The sequence below is a fragment of the Ursus maritimus genome, unplaced genomic scaffold (assembly GCF_017311325.1).
Source record: "Ursus maritimus isolate PB19 unplaced genomic scaffold, ASM1731132v1 scaffold_18, whole genome shotgun sequence".
Lineage (NCBI taxonomy): Eukaryota > Metazoa > Chordata > Mammalia > Carnivora > Ursidae > Ursus > Ursus maritimus.
The window spans coordinates 46,210,461-46,235,436 of record NW_024424230.1 but is presented as its reverse complement, the minus strand read 5'-3'; the positions used below and the strand labels follow the sequence as shown (position 1 = coordinate 46,235,436).

The window sequence follows — 24,976 nt, the reverse complement described above, 5'->3', positions numbered from 1 at the left end:
CAATACGCAGCCTAATTCAGTTTAACTAGATCCAGATGCTGTCTCGGGCGGCCAGGCGGGGAGGAGGTAAGGCGGTGCGCCAACAGAGTACAGACTGGCCAGAGGAAGCCACACCCGATGCCTGCTCTGTCCGGCACCGGCGACCGCGACCACAAGTCAGAGGCAGCGGAGGAGGCAGCCGGGGCTGGGGGCAGCGACCGGAAGTGTGGGCCGCCGGGGGCGGGGAAAGGAGGCGAAACCGGGAGCCCCCGGCGGGCGGCCTATCAGAAGCGACGGTCCTAGCGGAGAGGACGGAAGAGATGGGATGTAGTTCCGGACGCGGCCGCGCCGCCATCTGTCACCTCAGCTCCGGCAGCAGCAGCCCGTCGCCCCAGCGCCGCCACCTGTCTCCTCGGCGGAGGCTGCTTCCCAGTCCTGCCACCTGTCTGCCCTCTTCTTGTCGCTGGTTTCTGTTCCAACATGGATCTGGTCGGAGTGGCATCGCCTGAGCCCGGGCCCGCAGCGCCCTGGGGACCCAGCAAGGTGAGTGGCGGTCGGAGCTGACGCACCTGCCTTGGTCACCCGGGCTGGTCCTTCCGAAAGGCCCGGAGAAGGTGGCAGGCGACTCGGGAAATTCTGAGCGGGACTCTGGCGACCTCAGAAGGTGGGGACGGGTGGCGGGACTGCAGAGGTGGGATGGGAGAGGTGGGGAGAGCGGCCGGGGCTGCTAGTGGCCACTGTCGGCGGTTTGGGCTCTCTCTCTAGTTCTGCGCCTTGATTTCTGAACCTCCGTAGCAGATATTTGGGCAGGGCTGGCTTAGAGACTCTGACGTTTGAGGGAAATCAGCGCGATCTTGTTTTTCACGGGCCAAGTGAGTCAGCCGAATAACACACAGAAAGCCCGACGGAGAGGTCATTTTGGCAGCTGTTTCCTTAACTTGACAAATGCGGTTATCCGAATGAGGCAGTTTTTTGTTTTTGAAGGAGTAAAAGGTAAGTCCAGGCGTACCTCCCTCCCCCAGGCTAATATTTGGGTGTACACTACGTACTGTAAAAAACGGTTATGAATTCTCATTAACGTTTAAGGCTTTTTCCTCTAGTGACCAGCTGTTACGTTTATTTCACATTTGGTTTCTGGTTTTCAGACTGCTCCTTTGCATCATCAGAAGGATGAAAAGACTCTTCTACCGCTGTATTGAGGGTTTGCTTGAAAGCAAGAGAAAGCAACATCAATTGGGATGTTGTGTTTCTCAAATTAAGGTTGGAAAGAATCCAACTTTTATAGCTTCCTAATTGTTTTTCACATGCTGTCACGGAATATTTGTTCCGTTTAAAGGGTCCCTCGTTTTATTAAATCTTTAGGCTAGGCCTTAACAGAGAAAAGAGAAATAATTGGCTATTAAAAGGAACTTATGAAAGTTTAATTAAAGTTAATTTTATGAAAGTTCTCATACAACTGTAGGGAGAATTTAAGATAATCCATTGGCAGATGTGGTTATATCTACATGTTATTTTGTGTAATTTCTTCTATTAAGCCTTGTTTACAAGGCCAAGATGAGTAGACATAAAAAGACAAAATCAGTAGCCAGATACTAACAAATGTATGCTTTACATGTTAAATTCCTCCAGTTAAGCGCCCAAAGGCCAATAAAAATGTCAAATGAGACAAACATTGGTCAGGATACCTAATGTCAGAACAAATTTCACTTACAAAGCTAATTCAGTAATAAAATATTTGTTATCAGTCGTATTTTCATTTATGTATGCATCATCAGAAATGTAAAATTTCATTTTCATCATTCAAAAAAAGTAGTACTGGAGTTTATTGATGTTCTGGGAAAACAGCATTTTCACAGTCCAAACAATTAGATGCTACAAGTATCTCTTAATCCTTTCCTTCTCTAACCTCTTGGGAGACCTGATTATCAAAGGCTTCGTGGAGGAGGTGGAGATTTGAGGAAGTTCTTAAAAAATGGGAAGAATGTCAAAGACCAGCAGTTCTGAAATTTTTTTGGTCAGGACTAATCAAAAAATCATTGAGGACCCCAAATTGTTTATATAGGTTACATCTATTGATATTTGTCATATCGGAAATTAAAACTGAGATATTGAAAAAAAATTTATTAAATGATTTAAAAACCATTATATGTTAATATAAATAACATTTTATACATAACCCCCCATATTCCAAAACAAAAAAAAATAGTGGTGTAGTATTGTTTTGTATTTTTGCAAATCTCTTTAATGTCTGATTTTTTTTTTAAGAGTTTATTTATTTTTTTGAGAGAGATATGAGAGAGAGAGAGTGAGCTGGGGGAAGGACAGAGAGGGAGGGAGAAGCAGGCTTGGGTCTCTATCCCAGGACCCCAGGATCATGACCTGAGCCAAAGGCAAATGCTTAACCAACTGAGCCACCCAGGTGCCCCTAATGTCTGATTTAATAGCAGACCTTTTTTGTCTGTTGTGTATGTTTTATTTGAAGTATATGAAAAAAATCCATCCTCATAGATGCATGGATTATAGCAGATACAATCAAAGATGGCCAATAAAAGCATAGTAGATGTTCTGAGAACAAACTGAACTAATATCTAAAAATGCACATTTATATCCTAAACCCACTACCTTAGAAAATTTTGGAAAATGTGAGAATATTCAAATACACATTCCACAAGCCATCAGAGTTCTGTTATCAGATCTGTTGTAGACTGGAAAACTCCACTCTACACTCTTGAGAGAATAAGACTGGAAAAGACAGAGAATGTCTTAGTACAAAATAATTTTGATCTCACAGACACCCTGAAAGGGTTTTGGGGACCCCTCCCCCAGGGTCATGGGGTAGCTAGTTATAAAATGCCAAACTGCTATTATGGATAAAGAATTTTAGTGGATATTCCAAGAATGGAGGATTGGCAAACTGTAGGCAGAAGTGAGGAAATATATAGCTCTGTTGGAAAGAGAACTGTAAAAAATAAATTCATGGTACTCCTCAAAACTGTCAAGGTCATCAAAAACAAAATCTGAGAAACTCAGCCAAAAGGGGCCTAAAGAGGCATGATGACTGAATGTTATATGGTATGCTGGATAGATAGGATCCAGAAGTAGGGAAAGGACGTTACGGAAAAACTAAGGAAATCTGAATAAAGTGTAGAGTTTAGTTAATATATAAATATGAGTTCATTAATTATGGAAAATGTACAATACCAACACAGGGGAAACTGGGTATGCGATATTTGGGAACTCTGCTATCTTTGCTATTTTTCTATAATTCTAAAACTAACATTAAAAGTTTTTTAAAAAATTGGTGTTGTATAGACCCAGATGATGTTTTCCAGAGACACTTGTCTTCAGAAGTAAAATTGCCTGCTTAAATATTCTACCCGAATTATATCTTTTAGTTGCATTGGCAGAAAAGAGACCTTCCTGTGGGTTATGATTCTCTTAACTTGCTTTAAGATGAAGACTGAATTTTTGTTATTATGTGCCTCCTTCATATTAACTGTTTTTTATTTACTTGATTCTTCCCCACAGTTGTCTGCAGGACGAGCAGCTAGGGGTGCATCTTTAGGAGATGTAAGGAAAGGGAGATAAGTTCCCTCTAATCTGCAGCCAGCCTGGTATTGAAGAAAGTGGTAGTAGTAAAGAACTCCAAGGAGCAGAGTTCAGCGATGGGTTTTCCAGAGGAGAGGAAAACAGGTCAGGTCTCAGAGGTCTTCAGCAAACAGGAAAGAAACAATCAAGGAGCTGGTTATGGACTTGATAGATGTCATTTCAAGCAGAATAACTAAGTGGGAAGGATTGTGTGGGGTTTCCCATCAGATCTTTATGCTGTGGGGAGATTATGCTGATGAAGGGAATAGTGGGAAATGACATTGGATAGTGAAGGTGGAGCCAGATTATGGAGGGCTTTTTTCCTTCTTATCTCCTTAAATTTATCATTATTTTTAACATTTAAGAAAGTTTCTCTATTCACAAAGAGTGTTTTTGATTTATTGAGGAGTTACAAGGTGATAACAGAGGATTCCTCTATTATACATCCTGTGGTGCCCATTCATAGGAGGGGCTCCTCGTAAATTTTCTGAGGCCCCCTGAGATGGTAAACCCCATGGAGGATTGCCCCCCGTCTGGCAGCTGTCTCTCACACAGCCCAAAAATTTTTATGGAGGGCTATTGACTGCTGGTTTGAGGAATTTGTATTTGACTTAAAAGTGTGGAAGTTGGCAGCCTTTGTTACTTTATTTACTTTTACCAGTGCAAGTTGCCCCGGTGTGAGTCGGCCCAGCTGAGCTGGTCAGCAAAGGTACAAGGAGGGGGATGTACAGCTCTAGAGCCCAAGGCTCCAAAGAAGCAAGATCAGTAGGACCGGGTGATAAGGATATCTTGGTGCTCTCAGGGATCTCTATGTGTTTCCCTTTCTGGTTCCGTCTGTCTTGGATGTAGGTCAGTCTCTGACTGAAAATAACAGTCACTGCTTGTCAATTTTGCCTCTTCTGAGAAATTGTCAGCTAATACTTCATTTAACATCTTAGTAAAATTAAGTGACTGCTGGCAAACAACTAGAAGCACCAGAAGTGGCTGGCCAAAGGGGCCAACGTCAAGATGGAGAAAGGGATGTTAGAATAGTAGGGGTGTAGAAAGGTATCAGACCTCTGCAGCCTGGGGACAGCCTGGCAGTTCCGTGAAAATATTTCCAGTGTTTCTTTTCAGCACATGTTGTTCAGTGAATACGTGAGTGCCTCTTTATATCTGAAGCTCTGTGCTGGGCTCTGAGAATGAAAAGACCCTGCCCTTCAAGGGGCTCATGTTGTATTGTGGTTGATACATTAGCTCTAATACAGTCACTGGTCCTGCACTTAATAGTATTTGCACAGTGGTATGGGAGCACAAAGGCAAGGCTCTCATTTCGTCTGATGAAATTGAGAGAGCCTTAGGGAGTTGGTGATGCTTAATTTGGGGAAATAGAGGAGGAAGAAAATCCACTGAGAGAAGAACATGTGTGAAGGCATGAAGGGGTTAAAGTATGCCACAATTAACATATAGTTTTTGTTATTAGAGCGTAAGTTACGTAAGGGCTGAGATTGGAAAGATAAAGTAGGTCAAATTGTGAAAGGCATTCGTTGTTGAGGAATTTGGATTTCATAGTATAGGCAGGATTGAGGTTTGCTTCTCATATTTCCAGGACAAGGTGATTAGGGAAGCAGTATAGCAAAATGCTGAGGGCAGCCCCTTAAGTTCTACTGCCTTGGTTCAAATCTCAGCACTTCCATTTACAGTGTTATCTTGAGTTAAAAACCTTTCTGTGTCTAAGTCTATAAAATGGGGATGATATTATAACTATGCAGTGCAATTATCTATGCAGTTATGCAAATTATGTATATTAGGCAAGTGATTCAAATATAGTGAATATTCCAGTGTTGCCTTTTATTCTATTGTCATTGCAAAATGTGGTTGACAGATCTGATTTAGGGAATATAGCCATTTGCCTTTTGGAACCTGGACTTTGAAACTGATCAGACCAGACATTTCTAGGCTAGGGGGCAGCATTATGTATTCTACCTAGAGGATTCAGAAAGAAGTCAGCTGGAGTCATTAGCCAAAAGGTAGCTCTATTCTCCAGATTACAGAGAACTTCAAGATTCTAGACCTCAAAATCCTCACCAGGAGAGTACTCCAATGCACTTGAAGATCTGAGTGGATGAAAATCACACCAGACCTTGAGAAAGGCTTTCTTGTTTTCTCCACATCTGGCTTTATGTGAGGCTGGAATAATTGTGCAGTAGGCTAGTATAGGTATGTGCTGGGGGCTGGGGGCTGGGTGCATCTCATTAATCTCAGGATGAGACTAGATAAAACTTGATTCTGACTCACTTAGGCATAAATATAGTTATCATTTATCACCCTTAAGAGCTTCATCCTAACAACCTGAACCAAGTAAATTCCTGAGCCTCCATGCTATGGAACCTGAGCAAGGGTGGTAGGCCAGCTAGAGGACCTAAACTTGACCTAAAAGTTTTGTGGCTAAAACAGTTATCATCATATGCTATATTCTAAATTCTAAATTAGACACTCAGCAGTAGTTAAGGAATGAGTTTGGACTTTATCCTAAAGGCAGTGGGAAACATTAAAACAATCAAGAGCTGTGAGTAATGAAACAGAACTAATCAAATCTGCATTTTAGAAAAGCTGTTGTGCTGTGGTGTGGAAAATGGAAACAAGCAGGACTGGAAACAGAAAGATTAATTGGGACTCTCTTTACTAGAGTAACCCAGTGATGGGAGGGTGATACTTAGGAGTATAATCTCAGAAGGGAGATAGAGAAAGCTGGGAGAGCGATTTAGATGTATTATTCAATATTAGTGGTCTTAATCACTAGACTATCAAATGTAATCATTTGCTGCTGCTAAGTAAAGCTTGCCCCCTCAAAAATTAGGAATTGTGAAATAAACTTATGGTTTATATTTCAAGAGGGCTGAGGTAGTGATGTCATTGAAGAGGGCCAACTGGCTGATCGTCCAAGAAGAGTCTCACAGAATATTGCTTTGTTGTAGTGGTATTGTTTCAAGGCTGTGTCTCAGCTTCTAAAGTTCAGAAATGTAGTTTTTATTGTTTGTCATTGTTATTTTTGTTTTAACATATTCCCAGATGTCTTGAGAGGGGCTGACATACACTTACACATGTAGAAGACTTACTCCTTAAATTAGAAGGAGTTGTAACTTCTAAGTGGGTTTCGAATTGCGCCAGTTGGTGTAATCAGTTCCTAAAAGAGAACCTACAGGGGCATCTGGCTGGCTCAGTTGGTAGAGCATGCAACTCTTGGTCTCAGGGTTGTGAGTTCCAGCCCTACTTTGGGTGCAGAGATTACTTAAAAATAAAATCTTTGGAGGAAAAAAAAGAGAGACAGAATCTACATGGTAAGCCAGATTAAAAGCAGATTATTTTGTGAGCATGGAATCAGAACAAGAGTGGTTGCATGAACTCATCAGGTAGTGGGGTGGTGCTGTATGTGGGGTGATGCTATATATACAGGAGCCTAATGTTCCTCCTCAGCTAAAAAGAAACAGGTTGGAAAGTGCTTTTGACAGATTTAGTTTACATTTATCCTTGATTAGATTTGAGCTGGGAGATATCTTTACCTTTTTTTTCTTAGAGATTTATTTTATTTATTTGAGAGAGAAGAGAGCACGGGAGCACCCGTGTAAGCCATGGTAGAGGGGTGGGGCAGCAGGAGAGGGAGAGAAATCTGAGGTAGCCTCCCATGCTGAGCATGGAGCCTGATGCGCTCAATCCCATAATCCCAAAATCACAGCTCGAGGCGAAATCAAGAGTCAGATGCTTAACTGACTGAGCTACCAAGGCACCCCGAAATTTTTACTTTTAAGATGATTTCTTTAAGTAGGTAATTATTTATTTTGGGTTAATTTTTTAATTCTCAAAAGATAACCATATTTTCAAGTTTGGAAGTTACTTTAATTTCACAGTTATGAATTAACCCTTCCCTTTTCTTTAAATAGTGTCCGTGGGCTATCCCTCAAAACACAATATCTTGTTCCTTGGCTGACGTAATGAGTGAACAGCTAGCTAAAGAATTGCAGTTAGAAGAAGAAGCTGCCGCTTTCCCTGAAGTTGCGTAAGTAAAATTAATAATCTATTTTGTCTAGCAGCTTATTATAAAAGTTTTAGGATTTGATTAGTGATTGTCCTGGCCAGTGATTAAGAAACACATTTGAAAAGCAGTGTGGTAGGAAGAGCACCGTACTGGGAGTTCACTGATATTTGAGTTTTTGTCCTGATTCTCTGATTAGTTGTCAGTACTATCTTGGGCAAACCACTCTGTTCCTCTGGGTTTTAGTTACTACAACAGTTGAACCACATGATCTCCAAATTAGCAAATAGTGAAGTAGGATACAGTTTGGATCATACGTTTATATTTTATTTTTTCATCCATGTTATCTCTCCAGAACACAGAACAAATGAGGTTTGAATCTCAGTTTAGATTTTATTATAGCCCCTTCAGCTTTTCTCTTGCAGCTTTCTTAATCCTAGTTGGTGCTCTCCCAGGTGCCTGAGGGCAGCTGGACGGAAAATGGATGATGCGATCAAGTTTTTCCCATTGCTTCTTCAGTACAATTTGTAACAATAAAAAGGGCACGCTCTTCTCTTATAATTGGTAGCATCTGTTTACACGAGCACGTTATTTTAGTTTATGTTGCCTTATTTTGAATAGTGTCTCTGAAGGACCATTTATTACTGGAGAAAATACTGATACTTCCAGCGACCTAATGCTAGCTCAGATGCTACAGATGGAATTTGACAGAGAATATGACGCACAGCTTAGGCGTGAAGAAAAAAAATTCAATGGAGATAGCAAAGGTACTGTGACCTTATGATGACACCTCCATTGGGTGGCAGGAAATGCTTGTAGCACGCTCCTAAATAAATCTTCACCTATTTTTGCCTTCTTAAGTTTCCATTTCCTTTGAAAATTATCGAAAAGTGCATCCTTACGAAGACAGTGATAGCTCTGAGGATGAGGTTGACTGGCAAGACACCTGTGATGATCCCTACATACCAGGTATCAGTGCTTTTATTTTCTGGGGATGGGGGTAGGGCAGGGACAGAGAAAGACTAAGTTTTCCAATGGATCTTTGTATTTTATATTTATCTTTGAATCTCTTTTGGTAATTTACTGTTAGATTCAAATCTCTTTTCAGACAGTATTGAATGCAACAATTTAGTCTTTGTTACTTTTACATAAACTTGGCTTGTCTTAATCGCCTTTAGCAAAACCAGTTCCTACTCCCAAAAAGGGTTTTATTGGAAAAGGAAAAGACATCACCACCAAACATGATGAAGTAGTATGTGGGAGAAAGAATACAGCCAGAATGGAAAATGTAAGTTACAGGAAGTATTATCTCTGAATCAAGAGTTTTATTGGTATAAGTTAAAAGCATGGGATTCTAAATACAATATCTTATCAAGTCTACTTCCTTAAAATTTTTTTTTAATTAACGAATAAAATAAATACAATATCTTAAATTTCTAAAAATACCGTTCATAAAGGTATTGTAGATGATATTATAGCAGTACCATGAAAACTCAGCCACTAATGAGAATGTACCTCAGAATAAAATTCCACAATATTAAGAAAACTGGTTTGATTTGCATGGATTCTAAAATTAAGAAATAGTTCTTATGTAAGTAGCATATTTATTTTTCAGCATATTGCTTTCCAGTAGCACTCCCTACCCAAGAAACAGAGATCAGTGGTGATTGGGGGATAGAAATGGGAGAGAGAAATACTTTCTACTATATACACTTTTCTATTTGTTGAATTTTTTAATCTTGTGACCCAACTACCACTGCAAAATCAGAAATAAAATGTAATTTTAAAAAAATCAAAAAAGAAAAATTAGCACTCTTCCTCCTTTATAAGCCTTGTGGTTAATAGAAAATGTTTAGACTTTAGAACACAAATATTTGTTAAGTAAACTTATTTATTTACAATTTTTTTAATGCTTTATTTTTTGAAGTAATCTCTACACCCAGTGCGGGGCTCGAACTCTTGACCCCGAGATCAGGAGTCATGTGCTCCACTGACTGAGCCAGCCAGGCACCCCATATACTTATTATTAAATTCTAGAAATAGTCCAGATCTGACTTGAACAACCCTCTCCAGCAGAACTTTATGTGATAATAGAGATGTTCTATATCCATGTTAACTAATAGTAACTGTATTTGGCAATTGAGCACTTGAAATTTGGATGATGCAACCAAGGAGCTGAATTTTCAATTTAATTTTAATTGATTTAACTTTAAATACCTACATGTGGCTAGTGGCCACCATATTGGACAGTCGGTTCTAGAACATAATTGTCATGGTGTGGGCATAGCTTGCTATATTAACCCACTCCTCAAAAATAATTAATTATAAGATTGTATTTCTTTGGTAAGATTTGGGGTAGCCTTCAAAATACAATGTGTTCTTTGTCTAATGTAAAAGCAAGGTGCAGAGCATATGCCGAAATACCTTAGTTTTTAGATGTGATTCGGTATTTACTGTGCTTTTCTTAAATAGCCTTGCTCTCCTTTCTGTTGGGTTTTTTAGTGTGTTATTTTTTTCTCTGTAATACTTATGGGTTCTGCTTTTTTAGCCTAATCATCAGCTGAGTAAGAAACCTGTTCCAAGTAAAGACCGATCTTGCTTTTTTGTTATTACCATCCCCATTTTAAAGTCTTCAGATGCTAATTTTTTTCTTCTTTTTGGCAGTTTGCACCTGAGTTTCAGGTAGGAGATGGAATTGGAATGGATTTAAAACTATCAAACCATGTTTTCAATGCTTTAAAACAACATGCCTACTCTGAAGAACGTCGAAGTGCCCGCCTCCATGAGAAAAAGGAGCATTCTACTGCAGTAAGTATTCTTACATTTTTTTCTTTGATGCAAAGTTCATATTAGAAAACTTCATATTAGTGGAAGAACAAGACAAAACTTCATGTCAGAACTGACATTTAGTGGTCATAACTCATTTGAATATGAATGTTTTAAGACTTCAAAAAATCATTTCTTGTTCTGACATTTATAATAACTTAATTCCTGATGTTTTACATTAGTGAAGATGGTATCTGATATCTTGAGAATAAAGTAATTTTTAAAACTTTAGGAAGAAGAACTAGTAGTAACTACACTAGCAGAGCTCTTTAAACTTTGAAGATAAAATAAGGTTTTGACTAAGTGAGTGTCTGGTTTTTAATAGTTCTTTTAGATACTCACTTTCAAAGGCATTGGAGTTAGAGTTATGGAAATGAATTGTATTTTGACAACACTCTTTTAAGAGCCTGTTATATATACATCTAGGTAAATTAAATCATAAAGGTAAAATGAAGTATATATTTTAAATATATTAGATACTAGAAATGTCTCAGAAAATGTTTTGTTATTACCATTTTCATTTATAGTGCTTTATCTTTTGCAGGAAAAAGCAGTTGATCCTAAGACACGTTTACTTATGTATAAAATGGTCAACTCTGGAATGTTGGAGACAATCACTGGCTGTATTAGTACAGGAAAGGAATCTGTTGTCTTTCATGCATATGGCGGGAGGTAAATGAGCAAAATGTAGTACCATTGTGTCAAAATCTTAACCCCTTCTCCCCATATAAATGGATTTACACAAAATCAGTGCCACCTGGCAAGCAGAATAATGTAAAAAGTGTTGTAGAAAGTCTTAGATAATGTAAGGATGTACAAAGAAAAACAATCATCCTAATCTCACCATCCAGAGATAACCGTTAATCAATTTGTGTAGACTCCTTCAGTCTTTTTTCTATGCATATATTATTTTCTACATTATTAGAATATTATATCATACAGGCTGCTGTATGTGACAGAGCAAAATTTGCAGCTGGGTTTGTCTCAGAACCCATGGTCTTTACACTATGAAGTCCTTTAGCACCAAGTTGAGATGGATATGCTTAGATCAGTTACTGATTTTTGCTCTTGTAACTCTGATCCTTTAAGAAATACCGACTAAATAATGTTTGCATCATTTAAGGAAATATCTTGTAAAGATCTTATGCTATTTAGATCTTACCCACTTCACTTTTGTTACAAGGGCTTAGGTGAGTAAAAAGTGGCATGAGTAAAGGAGATATTTTTTAAAGTGGAGCCTGTTTAGAGAACATGTTTAAGCCAGGAATGTGGAATCATCTGGTCACTTACGTTGAAGTCAGCCAGCAAGGCTTACTACCTTAGCGATTCCTTTACCTCAATAATGCTTACAGACAAAAATGTTAAAATAGATTCCAGAATTATTCTAGCTCTTTTTAGGTTCAGAAGGTATTTACTGTGTACTTAAGGGGATTCAGACAACTACTGGTTAAGTCCTTGCCTTTGGTTTTCTTAATTAGTCTCCCTTTCTAGATGAGACATACATGTGTAATCGTATATCGAATTGTACTGTTAAGTTTTAAAATGAGAAGGATAAAAATGAATGTTAGGATAAAATAGCTCAACATTTTTCAAGCTATGTGATCTGGAGCAATTTACTAAACTTTTTTAAAACAGTGACCCTTATTACCTCATAGGATTTTGTGGTGATAAATGAGATCATATTTGATCATGACTGGTATATAGTAATCTTAATAAATATTTATTTTTTCCTTACTTTAAGCTTTGTCACCCTCTTCCCAAATTTCCTTTAAGGGTTCCCTAAGACCAGGCAAATATAACTTAATGGCACAAATTAAAATGAGAGATTACTCATGGTAGAAATGAAAACTCTACAGAAAGGATTAAAATGGAAAGTAGCCTTTATCTTATCAACTCTCATCTCACAGATCTTTTCTTCAACTGTTAACAGTTTTTAGTTTAGTCTCCCAGGAATTTTTATGCACATATCCCTAAATTTGTTTATACAAAAGAGATTATTATTATTATTTTTTTAATGATTTTTTATTATGTTAGTCACCATACAGTACATCCCCGGTTTCCGATGTAAGGCTCGATGATTCATTAGTTGTGTATAACACCATGCAATATGTGCCCTCCTTACTACCCATCACCGGTCTATCCCATTCCCCCACCCCCCTCCCCTCTGAGGCCCTCAGTTTGTTTCTCAGAGTCCATAGTCTCTCATGTTTCATTCCCCCTTCTGATTACCCCCCCTTTCTTTATCCCTTTCTTCCCCTACCGATCATCCTAGTTCTTATGTTCCATAGATGAGAGAAATCATATGATAGTTGTCTTTCTCTGCTTGACTTATTTCACTTAGCATTATCTCCTGCAGTGCCGTCCATGTTGCAGCAAATGTTGAGAATTCGTTCTTTCTGATAGCTGAGTAATATTCCATTGTATATATGGACCACAACTTCTTAATCCAGTCATCTGTTGAAGGGCATCTCGGCTCCTTCCACGATTTAGCTATTGTGGACATTGCTGCTATGAACATTGGGGTGCATATGGCCCTTCTCTTCACTACGTCTGTATCTTTGGGGTAAACACCCAGTAGTGCAATGGCTGGATCATAGGGTAGCTCAATTTTTAACTTTTTAAGGGACCTCCACACTGTTTTCCAGAGTGGCTGTACCAACTTGCATTCCCACCAACAATGTAGGAGGGATCCCCTTTCTCCACATCCTCTCCAACAATTGTTGTTTCTTGCCTTGTCTATTTTTGCCATTCTAACTGGCGTAAGGTGGTATCTCAGTGTGGTTTTGATTTGAATTTCCTTGATGGCTAATGATTTAGAACATTTTTTCATGTGTCTGTTAGCCATTTGTATGTCTTCATTGGAAAAGTGTCTGCCCATTTTTTGATTTGTTTATTTGTTTCTCGTGTATTGAGTTTGAGAAGTTCTTTGTAGATCTTGGATACCAGTCCTTTATCTGTAGTGTCATTTGCAAATATATTCTCCCATTCCGTGGGCTGCCTCTTAGTTTTTCTGACTGTTTCCTTGGCTGTGCAGAAACTTTTAATCTTGATGAAGTCCCATAAATTCATTTTATCTTTTGTTTCTCTTGCCTTTGGGGATGTGTCATGAAAAAGGTTGCTTTGGCCGATGTCGTAGATATACAAAAGAGATTATACTCTCTGTTCAGATCTTAGTTTTTCAGTTAATAGGTCTTTCCAAGTGTATAGCACCCCATTTTTATAGTAGCACATTCCATTATGTTAATGAGTTTATGGCATCGCCAAGAGGAGAACATTATAGCAGTAACTGTTATGGTTGATAAAAGATAATTTCATAATAGAGTACACAGATAGGAATATCCTTGTACATCTGCTTTGGTGTCTTTTTGCAAATATACCCTTAAGCTAAATTCTAGCTTTGAAATTACTGGGACAAAGACTGTAAGCACTCTTTTTCCTTTTTGTTAAATAGTGGAAGGCCTCAATGAATGGAGAGTACCAGCTGGCTGTTGTAGCAAGCAGAATATCTTGCTTTCTTTTATTTATTAAAAATCTAAAAAAATTTCTTAATGTCACACCAAAGGTCAGAAATCTTTAATTTGTGTTTATCTTTTAATTTTAATGATAGGGCAAATGTAGTTTTCCCTAGGAGCTAGTCAGATCTACACGTTGTTGTACATTCTATAAATGTCAGTAGATACTGACAGATTGCCCTCTGAGAAGGTTAACTAACTTATGCAGCTGTATGAACCTGTTTCCCTCATTCTCATTAATGTTTATTAGCATTATCCAACTAAATTTTTTTTGTCAGTGTAAAAGATGAAAAGTACCATTTCGATATTTTGCTGTACATTTATTTGTGATTAGGTTGTACATTTTTTCCAGGGGCTTTATTGGCCATTTGTATTCGTTTGTCTTGTCAACTGCCTTGTTTATCCTTTATCCATTTTCCGTTATGCTTAATGATACTTTGATATAATGAATGACCTCTCTTTCTTTCTGGTGGAATTGGTATTGTAATCTGTACTTGGACATTTGTAATTTAGAAAGACTAGAGAGCATTTGGTTTTCTACAACTTTTCTAAAAGTAAATGCTTTTAAAAGTTTGCTAGTTTTCTATGCTATGTAACAAATTACCACAGATTTAGCATCTTAAACAACACTCATTTATTATCTCATAGTTTCTGTTGATCGGAAGTTTGAGTGGGCGTGGCTGAGCTGCTCAGGGTCTCACAGGGCTATAGTCTGGGTGTTGGCTGGGTTGCATTCCTTTATGAAGCTTGGGGTCCTCTTCTTTGTGGTTCAGTTCACTGCCACTGTAGGACTGCGGTCTCTGCTTCCTTGTTGACTGTCAGGTGGGGGCCACGCTCAACTTCTAGAGGTCCCTGCAGGTCCTGGTCATGGTCCCCTTTCATGCAACAGGTCACTTCTTCAAAGCTGGCAGGAGAATCTCTCCCTCCAATCTGCTAAGACTGAGTCTTAGACATTGGAATGTAATCCTGGGAATGACTATACCATCACCTTTGCCATACCATGTAAGCTAATCAAAGGAGTGTCTGTTCTACCCACACTCGAGGTGAGGGAACTGGAAAGAGTGTGTACTCCAGGGACTGGGATCTTGGGGGCCATCTTGGGACTCTACCTACCATAAAGCTGTCTGGTTTCTATCACTTTCAGGTTGGCCAAGTAATCAACAGTTATCAGAATAGTAACTTGTGCTTTATCCCTGAGTTAATAGAATGTACTTCCTTCCCACCCCAACCCCCTTCCAAAACAGTAATAAATAAGCAAAAAACATCAGATACATGTTATAGTAGTTAAAATATGGTGATTAAAGTAGTTAAAATATGGTCATGGCAACTGGTTGACTACTTTCTATTAGTAGGACAGGAAAACGTTTCTGAGAAAGTGACGTTTAAACTAAGATTTGAATGATACATCTAGGGTACAGTGTAAAGATCAGGTGGAAGAACATACTAGACTAGAGAACAGCTAGTGCTTATGCCTTAAGACAAGCACAAACTTGGTGTTTCTGAGAGCCTCTGAGAAAGCCAGTACACTGGGAGCACAGTTGTGAAGGGGAGAGAGGAGGCCGGAGAAGTAAGCAGAGCTTAGATTAGGTAGGACTCTGTAAGCCAGGGGAAGGAGCCTGCTCTTTAACTGTAGTGGGAGCCAAAGCTGTGATTTGGTTTTTGTTTTGAAAGATTACTTAGACTGCTGTATGAAAAATGAACTATAGGAGAGGTAAGAGAAGAAGCAGTAAGGTCAGTTAAAAAGTTATTGTACTAGTTTAAATAAGAAAGAACAGTGGCTTGGACTAAGGAGGTGCAGTGAAAATGAAGACTAGGAGAGACCATAGGGATGCGCTATGCAGGGAAGAGTCAACAGTGTGTGCTGTTGGATTGGATAGGTGTGAGAGGGTAGGTTCTTGGCTAGAGCAGCTGGATGGTGCCATTTACTGAGATGAGAGTGAAGAAAGGCAGGTTTAAGGTGCAATTAATAAGAATTTTGTTTAGGACATGTTAAGTTTGAGATGCCTGCTAGATACCCAAGGCATGTCAAGTAGGGATCAGGTAAATGGGCCTTAAGTTCTGGAGAGTTGGGACTGAGGGTAGAAATGTGGGAGTTATCTATATATAGATGATATTTTTTTAAAAGATTTTATTTATTTATTTGAGAGAGAGAGCACAAGTAGGAGGGAGGTCAGAGAGAGAGAGAGGAAGAATCAGGCTCCCTGCTCAAGTGGGGAGCCTGACGCAGGGCTCAATCCCAGGACCCTGGGATCATGATCTGAGCTGAAGGCAGACGCTTAACCGACTGAGCCACCCAGGCACCCCTGTATAAGATGATATTTAAAGCCATGGGACTAGGGGGCACCTGAATGGCTCGGTTGGTTGAATGTCTGCCTTCAGCGTAGGTCATGATCCCCGAGTCCTGCAATCAAGCCCCGCTTTGGGCTCCTTGCTCAGGAGGGAGCCTCCTTCTCCCTCACCCCACCTCCTCGTGCTCTTTCTCACTAACTCTTAGTTACCCATTGTTCTGGTTCTGTTTTAGTTGCCACCTGTATCATGAAGCCTTGTCTGGCCTTCCCAATCCAAAGGGACCTGTCCTATTCATGGACTTGTTTTATCCTCTCCTGCCCCTCCTTGCATATTCATAGGGCAAGGACCTGTTTACTCACCTTTTTATCTGTTAGAAGTGAAAGAGACATTTTAAAAAGCTGTTCTGTTTTGTTGCTTATTGAATTTTGCCAATAAACCATCCCAGGTGGACTGTAGCCTATTTTTAAGTATGTATGTCTTCATTGTTCCTCAAGTTTGATTTGACAGTCATTAAGTGAAGATTATATTATGGTTTGTTGAAAACTGGTTGACAATTCATTTGAAAGTGTTTTATTTAAAAAACCAAATCCTAAGGTTTTATTAAGACCCAAAACCTAAAAGCTTAAAAAACCACCAAAGCTTGACATTCTTAGAGAAGATAGATCTAATTTGTATCATAGAATTTTTATTTTGAAATTGTTTTACTTGGGAGCTGGCAACTTACACTCACTTAATTTTTTTCTTCCACTTAGCATGGAGGATGAAAAGGAAGATAGTAAAGTTATACCTACAGAATGTGCCATCAAGGTATTTAAAACAACCCTTAATGAGTTTAAGAATCGTGACAAATATATTAAAGATGATTTCAGGTTTAAAGATCGCTTCAGTAAACTAAATCCACGTAAGATCATCCGCATGTGGGCAGAAAAAGAAATGCACAATCTCACAAGGTAAAGAAAATCATTGTGCTAGAAGTTATCTAGGGTTATTACCTTTTTGGATTAGGCGTACTAGCCAGGCAAAAAAATCCATCCTTTCTTTTAAACTCATTTGTGGAAATTATGGAAGGCCTCGAAATTCTAGTGTTCAGTGAGGCTTTCTATAAGAAAATATTTCCTGGGTATAACCTCAATTCATACTTTTAGGATGAATAAGTCATTTTCTTTTTTCTTTCCTCAGTAAAGTTTGAGGGAAACAAAGTCATTTTCTGCCTAAGACATTTTCTCATATGTCTACATGCTGCCATTGCTCAGCTGCCAGTTAGGCTTATCATAAGTAATGATTTGTTTTTCTGTTTCAGAAAATGTTTATTATATCTAATGTTGTTAATTTGGTGGGGACAGTCTGACCAAATTGCATTTTGCTTTAATTTATTAGACTTGGTTCTCAATTCTCTTAAGCAGAATTTATCAAGGAATTTATCAACCAAGTAATATAGTAATAATCTTTCTCAATAAACCTTCCATATCTTTATTAAATGTTTAATTTTTGTTCTAAAGATATTTGTGTTTAAATGTAATTATATCCATATTTATTAGTTGCAAAATTCTTCTAATTAGTAGGATTTGTAAGTAGAATAACTTTCTGGCTGCCCTTCTATCTCTTTTCCATACTTTTGAGATCTCATCCTTGCCTTTCTTAAAATTCTTCAACAGCTTCCATAGTCTTTAGTGTAAAGTTCAAAGGCCTTCTCTGATGTGGAGGCCACCTGTTTCTGTAACCTCAACCCACATTGCCCCTTCCTCCAACTCAAGATCCATCTATGTTGATTGACATACATTCCCCAAATGGACACTCTTGAATGCTTCCGTGCATTTCCACAGTCTGCTTCCAGCCCTATACCAGCATTTCCCCCACACTGTCTTCATTTGGCTAATTCCTTTTCACCCACTTCTTATACTAAGCCTTCCTTGATGCTGCGTGCTTCGTAGCTCCTACCCACACCCCTGCCAGTGCATGTGCCACATGACACTGTGATTGTCTCCTCACCTATCCGTGCCTGCCAGAAGTCCATGGCTCTGTAAGGGTAGAGACTGGGTTTTTACCATCTCTTGTTAGGTAGTTGGTGAATAGGTAAAATATTCTCTCCTTCTGATTTTTACATTCTTAAATATTTCTTTCTGTGTAGAATGCAGAGAGCTGGAATTCCTTGTCCAACAGTTGTACTACTCAAGAAACACATTCTGGTTATGTCTTTTATTGGCCATGATCAAGTTCCAGCCCCTAAATTAAAAGAAGTAAAGCTCAGTAGTGAAGAAATGAAAGAAGCCTACTACCAAACTCTTCATGTAAGTTGTGCTTTTTAAAGCGTTCACATACCAGCTTTTAAAAATATTTTGCCTAAACATTAAAAAATCTCCTAAAATAGTACTATTTTAAGTTCATGTAACAAGGACAAGCTGAAGTTTGTGATGAATATTAACATTGAAGAGTTGTCTTTACATCAGTATGCTATTGTCTTGAGTCAATTAAGAAAAATCATAGAGCTAAGGAACTCGTGAAGCCTCATTGGTTAGCTTTAGTGACATGGAAGCGTGAAGCTCTTATTCACAAAACCATCTATTAAATAAGAGTGGACATTTCCGTATTTGGCAGATGTCATGCCTCATTAGTTTGTATGCCTTCATAAATGTCCTAGCTCTTAACAGCTAAGAAAATGCCTGTCGTTGGGAAGTTGGCAGGGAGCAGATTTAGTTTCATTATAAGAGTGATGGTAAAAACTGACGATGGGAGGGAGTGGTCTCTCGTATGTGCACAGGTCTTAGAGTTGGGAGGCACACGTCAGGCATCTTGAAGTCATTTATGCTTCAGGGCAGGAACTGAATTCCGTCTGAGGTCCTTCCAGCTTAAGAAAATGTTACTAAAACTGTCATTCCTCTGTAGTTTTGTTTGTTTGTTTATGTAGACTGTACCCCCAACTTGGGGCTTGAACTCATGAGCCCAAGATCAAGGGTCACACGTTCTACCAAGCAGGACAGCCAGGCGTCCTGCCTCTGTAGCTGTTTTGATTGAATAGCAGAGAAGCCTCTATGCTTTTTACGTAGTCTCTACAAAAGCGCTCACATCCTGCAGCAGCTGATGTGAATATGAAAGTGTTATCCAAATAATTTTTTAAGGCAGGGGTAGGGAGATAATTCAACTTTCTCTGCTTCCAATAGGAAAACCTGAAAAGGAAAGTCAAGTTCATTTTTCTGGCTTCGTTGGGCAATGGGGTGACTGGGGAAGAGATGAAGTAGTGATATGCTCTTTCTATTTGATTCTATGAAGCCTGAAAAATAAAACATTAATACTGATACCTGCCATAAGAAATCAATAATGAATATATAATGCCACTTAATTTGTAAGACTATCTCTTCCACACTATGTCTGGCAGGAAGTACTTTTGACCTTGTATAAAAAGGTGAAAAAAATTTTTTCACCCACTTTCTGAAGGGAAGTGGCTTTTAGATCCTCTGGTTAGTGACCATAACATGGCTGCTTTCATACCCTTTGGGGAACCAGGTCTGCCCTTTGGTCTCCTGATCTCATTGCTGTCACATAGACAGGGAAATAGAGTGTCATACTCATCCCCTTCCATTGTCTCAGTGTTTCCCCCTAAAAACAAAAAACAAAAAGAGCTCAGTTTTAGACTGTACATTGCTTTTTCTGGGAAGTATTGGTTGGCATAGACATTTTAGTGCATAGGTAAATTAGAATTGTTGCTCACTTCCTAAGTATCTGCCTTGCCTCCTCACAGTTGATGCAGCAGTTATACAATGAATGTACGCTTGTCCATGCCGACCTCAGTGAGTATAACATGCTGTGGCATGCCGGGAAGGTGAGAGGACATTTTGTTAATGTTCACACAAAATGACTTGATGTAAATTACTGAATGTATACTGAACATATGCTCTACACTTAAATAGGTCTGGTTGATTGACGTCAGTCAGTCTGTAGAACCAACCCATCCTCATGGCCTCGAGTTCTTGTTCCGTGACTGTAGGAATGTCTCACAGGTGGGCATGTAAACTAATATGTATTTTTATAGGCTATAACAGATTAAAATATTTTTCTCATCCCTAAGAAAAGTAAGATGATCATATTCTTAGAAATTGAAGGAAGAGTTTGGTTACTGACGGCTTTTGAGATAAAGATACAAAGATCAGTTTGTCAGATTTCATTTTCAACAATAAGTCGATTGTATGCCTCACATTTGGGCTATTTTAATTTGCAAGGGAGTGAGTTTTTATTTTGACTGCAGATATTTAAGCAGTCAAGTAGACATTTAATACGTGCATAGTGCTTTGAGTAAAGCTGGTATTAGCAAGCCTACATGCTTACTGCCATTGTTATTACCATTAAAAGGAGAATAGTCTCAGTGGTACTGTGTCTGATCGCTGATTTCTATTAGGGAAACAATTTAGGGAAGCTAAAACTCCATAATCACAGAGTTAGGTCACATTTGTTTGCTATTTCTAAAGGAAATTAATTGTTAGCAATAGATTCAGGTAAGAATGGTCTTTCTAAATGATAGAATAACTTCATATTGGAAATAATTTCTGAACCTACTTGAAGATTTTAATTCACGGGATTTAGTGAATATTTTGAGTCTACACATTTAAAGCATTGCCACCCAATTTTATATATACACTCATGTATAGCTGCAGAAGGTGCATTGTGACAAATCCAGAAGGTGGCGCGGATGTGTTCAAGAGGACAAATGACAAGTAGAACCTGAGCAGCGTAGTTAAACTTGAAATGAGAAAAATCTGTGGTTTAAAAATTACGGAAGGAATTCACTGGTATCTTATAAGTATACTAGTCTCTTGTTTTTTGTTTTTGGGAGAATTGTGCTATAATATCTCCTACTGACTTATGTTTCTTTTCTAGTTTTTCCAGAAAGGAGGAGTAAAGGAAGCCCTTGGTGAACGAGAACTCTTTAATGCTGTTTCAGGCTTAAACATTTCAGCAGATAATGAGGCTGATTTCTTAGCTGAGGTAAATGTTGTGTGCCTGTTATTCACCATGCTAATGGAAAGCTGGATGGAGTAGATAGTAGAAACCCAGAGCTCATTTTAGTCTTTTTTTTTTTTTTAAGATTTTATTTATTTATTTATTTATTTGAGAGAGAGTGAGAGAGTGGGGGGGGCAGAGGGAGAGGCAGAGAGAGAGACTCTCTAGCAGACTCCACACCCAGTGCAGAACGTAATGGGGGGCTGGATCCCACGACCCTGAGATCATGACCTGAGCCAAAACCAAGAGTTGGATGCTTAACCAATTGAGCCACCTAGGCGCCCCTCATTTTATTCCTTTATCCCCTCAAAAGCAAAATTAGAGATTTTTCTTTCCTTGAGAGGTTTTCGGTCCTTTCCAGACTTAAAACCTAGGATAGACTTATAGCAAAACACTTCTTCAAGGAGTTCACAGTTCAGTTAAGATGGACAAATAACACCACTTCCCGTGTACTCCTGTTGCCTCTGCATATGAATGAGGAAGTGGGCTCGTGAACACTCTGGGTGATACAGAAAGGAGTAACACACAGTCCCTGCCTTTAACTGAATATAGAAAGTTAGCCATGGTCATCCTCAGAAATACCCAGTCATTACAGTGTGGATCTACAGGACTATTAAAAACAAACAAAAAAGCCCCAAAAAAACCCTTGCAACAGAAAAGTTCTCTTAAAATTGAACAAAAACCAAAAAGTGAAATAGCAGCTAATTATTCCCAACAGTATACCAAAGCAGAGAATGATTATAGAGTCTGTTCCAGAACTCCTCAGTATGACTTGATTTGGCCAAGCTGTGGTGGAACCTAAGGGCAGAGGAGAAGTCACTAGCACAGTACAGTTGCCCAGTGAGTGGGTGTTACTACTGTTGTGGAACCAACATTAGAATCTCCTTTTTTTTTGTTTCCTGAAAGCTTTATAGGGCAGGGCACACAGTAAGTAAAATATGCAATCCTAGTTGCTAGATTGATGAAGACACTAAATATTGACTTTGATAATACAGTCGAGTAAAAAACATACACGTATGCGTCACCCCACAGTGCATGTCTGTGAGACACTATAATGTGTGTCACATGTTGTAATTCTTTTTTTTTTTTTTAAGATTTTATTTATTTATTTGACAGACAGCGAGAGAGGGAACACAAGCAGGGGGAGTGAGAGAGGGAGAAGCAGACTCCCCGCTGAGCAGGGAGCCCGATGCGGGGCTCGATCCCAGGACCCTGGGATCATGACCTGAGCCAGAGGCAGACGCTTAATGACTGAGCCACCCAGGCGCCCCCACATGTTGTAATTGTAATTCAAGGCCAGTGTCCTTGGGAATCACCTAGTTTTAAGAGAGTAAAAATGCTGGTTCAGTCTGAAGTATGGTTTCTGTGAAGTAAGATTTTGACAAATGGATTCAATGTATTAATTTTGTAGATAGAAGCTTTGGAGAAAATGAATGAAGATCATGTTCAGAAGAATGGAAGGAAAGCTGCTTCATTTTTGAAAGATGATGGAGGTCCGCCAGTCCCATATGATGAATAGCACGAACACCCACTGCTTTCATTGTTAACACAGTGGTGATTGTCAGCTGCCAATGGCAAATGAAGTTATGGGTGACTTGAAATACCAAAACCTAAGGAGTGTACAATGGTGCTTCTGTGCTTTTTTCCGCCCTTGTAACCCATATGCCAGATGTTTGGAATTTGTAGCTCAGCGTTGGGAGAATAAAATGTCACTACCTCTCATCTTATGAACAGGATAAAACAATTCTTTAACAGCTATAGGTTATCTAGCTGAAATCAGCCTGATTTTACAGGATTCGTGGTATAAAATGTTTTGATGAGAATTTTTGAAACTTAAAAAGGTAACATTTCCAAACATGGGAGGAAAGGACAGGTATGTTTACAAGGGAGGTTTTTATTAAAACATACTTGCCCTTTTTCACCTCCCTGTTTTGTGTTACATCTTTCCTCAAATATATTATTGGCCTAAAATTAGCCCTTCTTGTTTTTTTTTCAGATTGTGACCATGATTCTAAAGGAAAATTTCTTCTCTTTAGTAGGTGACATAAGTGGAAATTTGGTTGTAAAATGACTGACAGAAATAGAAATTTATTGGCACATCATGAATATGAACTGATTTTCTCTTTTCCGTACTCATATCCAAGACAGGGCGTCACAGATCTCTGAGAGAGAAAAATATATAAGAACTTCTTAACTATTCAAAGTTTTTAAATTTAACTTTCAGTTTTTCTACATTTAGGTGAAGTGGTTAGGATAGAATCATGGTGCGGCTGCTTTGCATTTATAATGAAAATGTAAATTGTCTGGAAGGATGCAATATAATAACCATGTTTGACATATTTTAATGAAGTCAGTTAAACAAAATTCAGTACATTTCATTCAAACTATATACTTAATTGATTTTGAGAGAAATAGAGCAATCTAATTAGAAATATTAAATAATCACATGATGAAAAGTATGTATAAAACAACTTGGGTACCAAATTAACCCACGTAATTTGAACTACTGGCCTCTCTCCATAATTTTTAGTATTGGCCGGATGTCACTTCTTAAATAAAGCAAGCACTGTAGTGGAAAAGTACATTGGCTTTGTTAGGGTTGAAGTTCATTAACGACAATGTAATCATTCCTCCTATTATTGAAGTCAGATTGACTTTAGAGACCTAGACTTTCTGCTACTAATAACCCAAACTTCCTGTCTGGTACTGGAAAGTAACAATTTGAAACATCATTTACACTTGAAAGCTTTTTTAACATTATCTTAAAATGCCAAATATGTTCTTTCTAGAAAAATATTTATTTTTGTTTCTGTTACATAGTTTTTAACCACATTTCAGAGAAGTATGATGTTGGATAGATACTCATTACATTTCTGAAATGTTCACTACTATGAAACAAGGATTTAGATGACTGGTGATTATTGGCTTTACAGAAATTTCAGAGAACTAATTTTAAAAACCATGAACCATTTAAAAATTGTTTTGTTTTGTTTTCTGACATACTCTGTTTGGCGAAGAGCAGCAAACCATTGCTGTGTGGCATTCTTGGAGTGTGCTGTGAACATGCTTTTTAAGATATTAAATAGCAAGAGAGCATTTTAGAATTGGTTCTTTGTGTGGTTTCTTACTGTTCTTTATGTTAACTTATGTCCTGGCACCAAGTTACCCCTCCTGTATAAAATTAAGTAGTGCCATCTTAAGTAGGTTTTCCCCATTCAACTTCTCATATTTAGATTTAAATAAATGACCTACTTCACATTACAATAGGTTTTTCTCTTGTGCATCAGAGAGTAAATATTTCACTTAAGGGAAGAAGAAAGTGGGAAGTGTTGGTTTGCTAAGTAAAGACTCAAAATAGGAATGGGACAGAACCACAATTTGGAAATAAGGATATTTTGCTCCACTTTATTGGAAGTAGATACATGAATATCTCTAAGTTACACAAATAAGAATGTAGAGGATTTTTATATCAACAAAATAAGTCTTTGCATTTCCTTTTTATAAAAAATCAACTTTTCTGCTTAAGAAAGTAAGACATGCATGCTCATTTGAATTTAAATATTACAGGAATTCAGAAATGCTAAAGTAAAAGTCCCTTATATTCCAGAAACCATTGTTCATAGTGTGGCATGCATCCCTGCCAATTTTTTCTCCTTCAGCATATGTTATTATTTTAAAATACCTGAACAGAAAGCAGGATGCAGTGAGGCAGCTGATGGTGAAATGTTGGTTATGGTAGACCCCTAAGGAAGATGAAGGACATGTAGTCCCTAAGATA

The 24,976-nt window shown here is 38.4% G+C and overlaps 1 protein-coding gene across 2 annotated transcripts; it reads left to right on the top strand.

Moving 5' to 3' along the window:
* The first annotated feature begins 249 nt into the window (after window positions 1–249).
* Window positions 250–24,299, top strand: RIOK3 (RIO kinase 3). Of its 2 annotated transcripts, none has more exons than XM_008690778.2 (13): window positions 250–522; window positions 7,488–7,603; window positions 8,201–8,346; window positions 8,441–8,548; window positions 8,758–8,867; window positions 10,244–10,387; window positions 10,950–11,077; window positions 16,959–17,156; window positions 18,335–18,494; window positions 19,943–20,023; window positions 20,112–20,201; window positions 21,076–21,183; window positions 22,610–24,299. In XM_008690778.2, the coding sequence occupies exons 1-13, from the start codon at window positions 460–462 to the stop codon at window positions 22,715–22,717; spliced, it is 1,560 nt and encodes a 519-aa protein (XP_008689000.1). In that variant the 5' UTR covers window positions 250–459; the 3' UTR covers window positions 22,718–24,299. The 2 variants fall into 2 exon arrangements, with proteins under 2 accessions (XP_008689000.1, XP_040488582.1); XM_040632648.1 differs by lacking the exon at window positions 250–522 and adding an exon at window positions 564–972.
* Window positions 24,300–24,976: the final 677 nt, after the last annotated feature.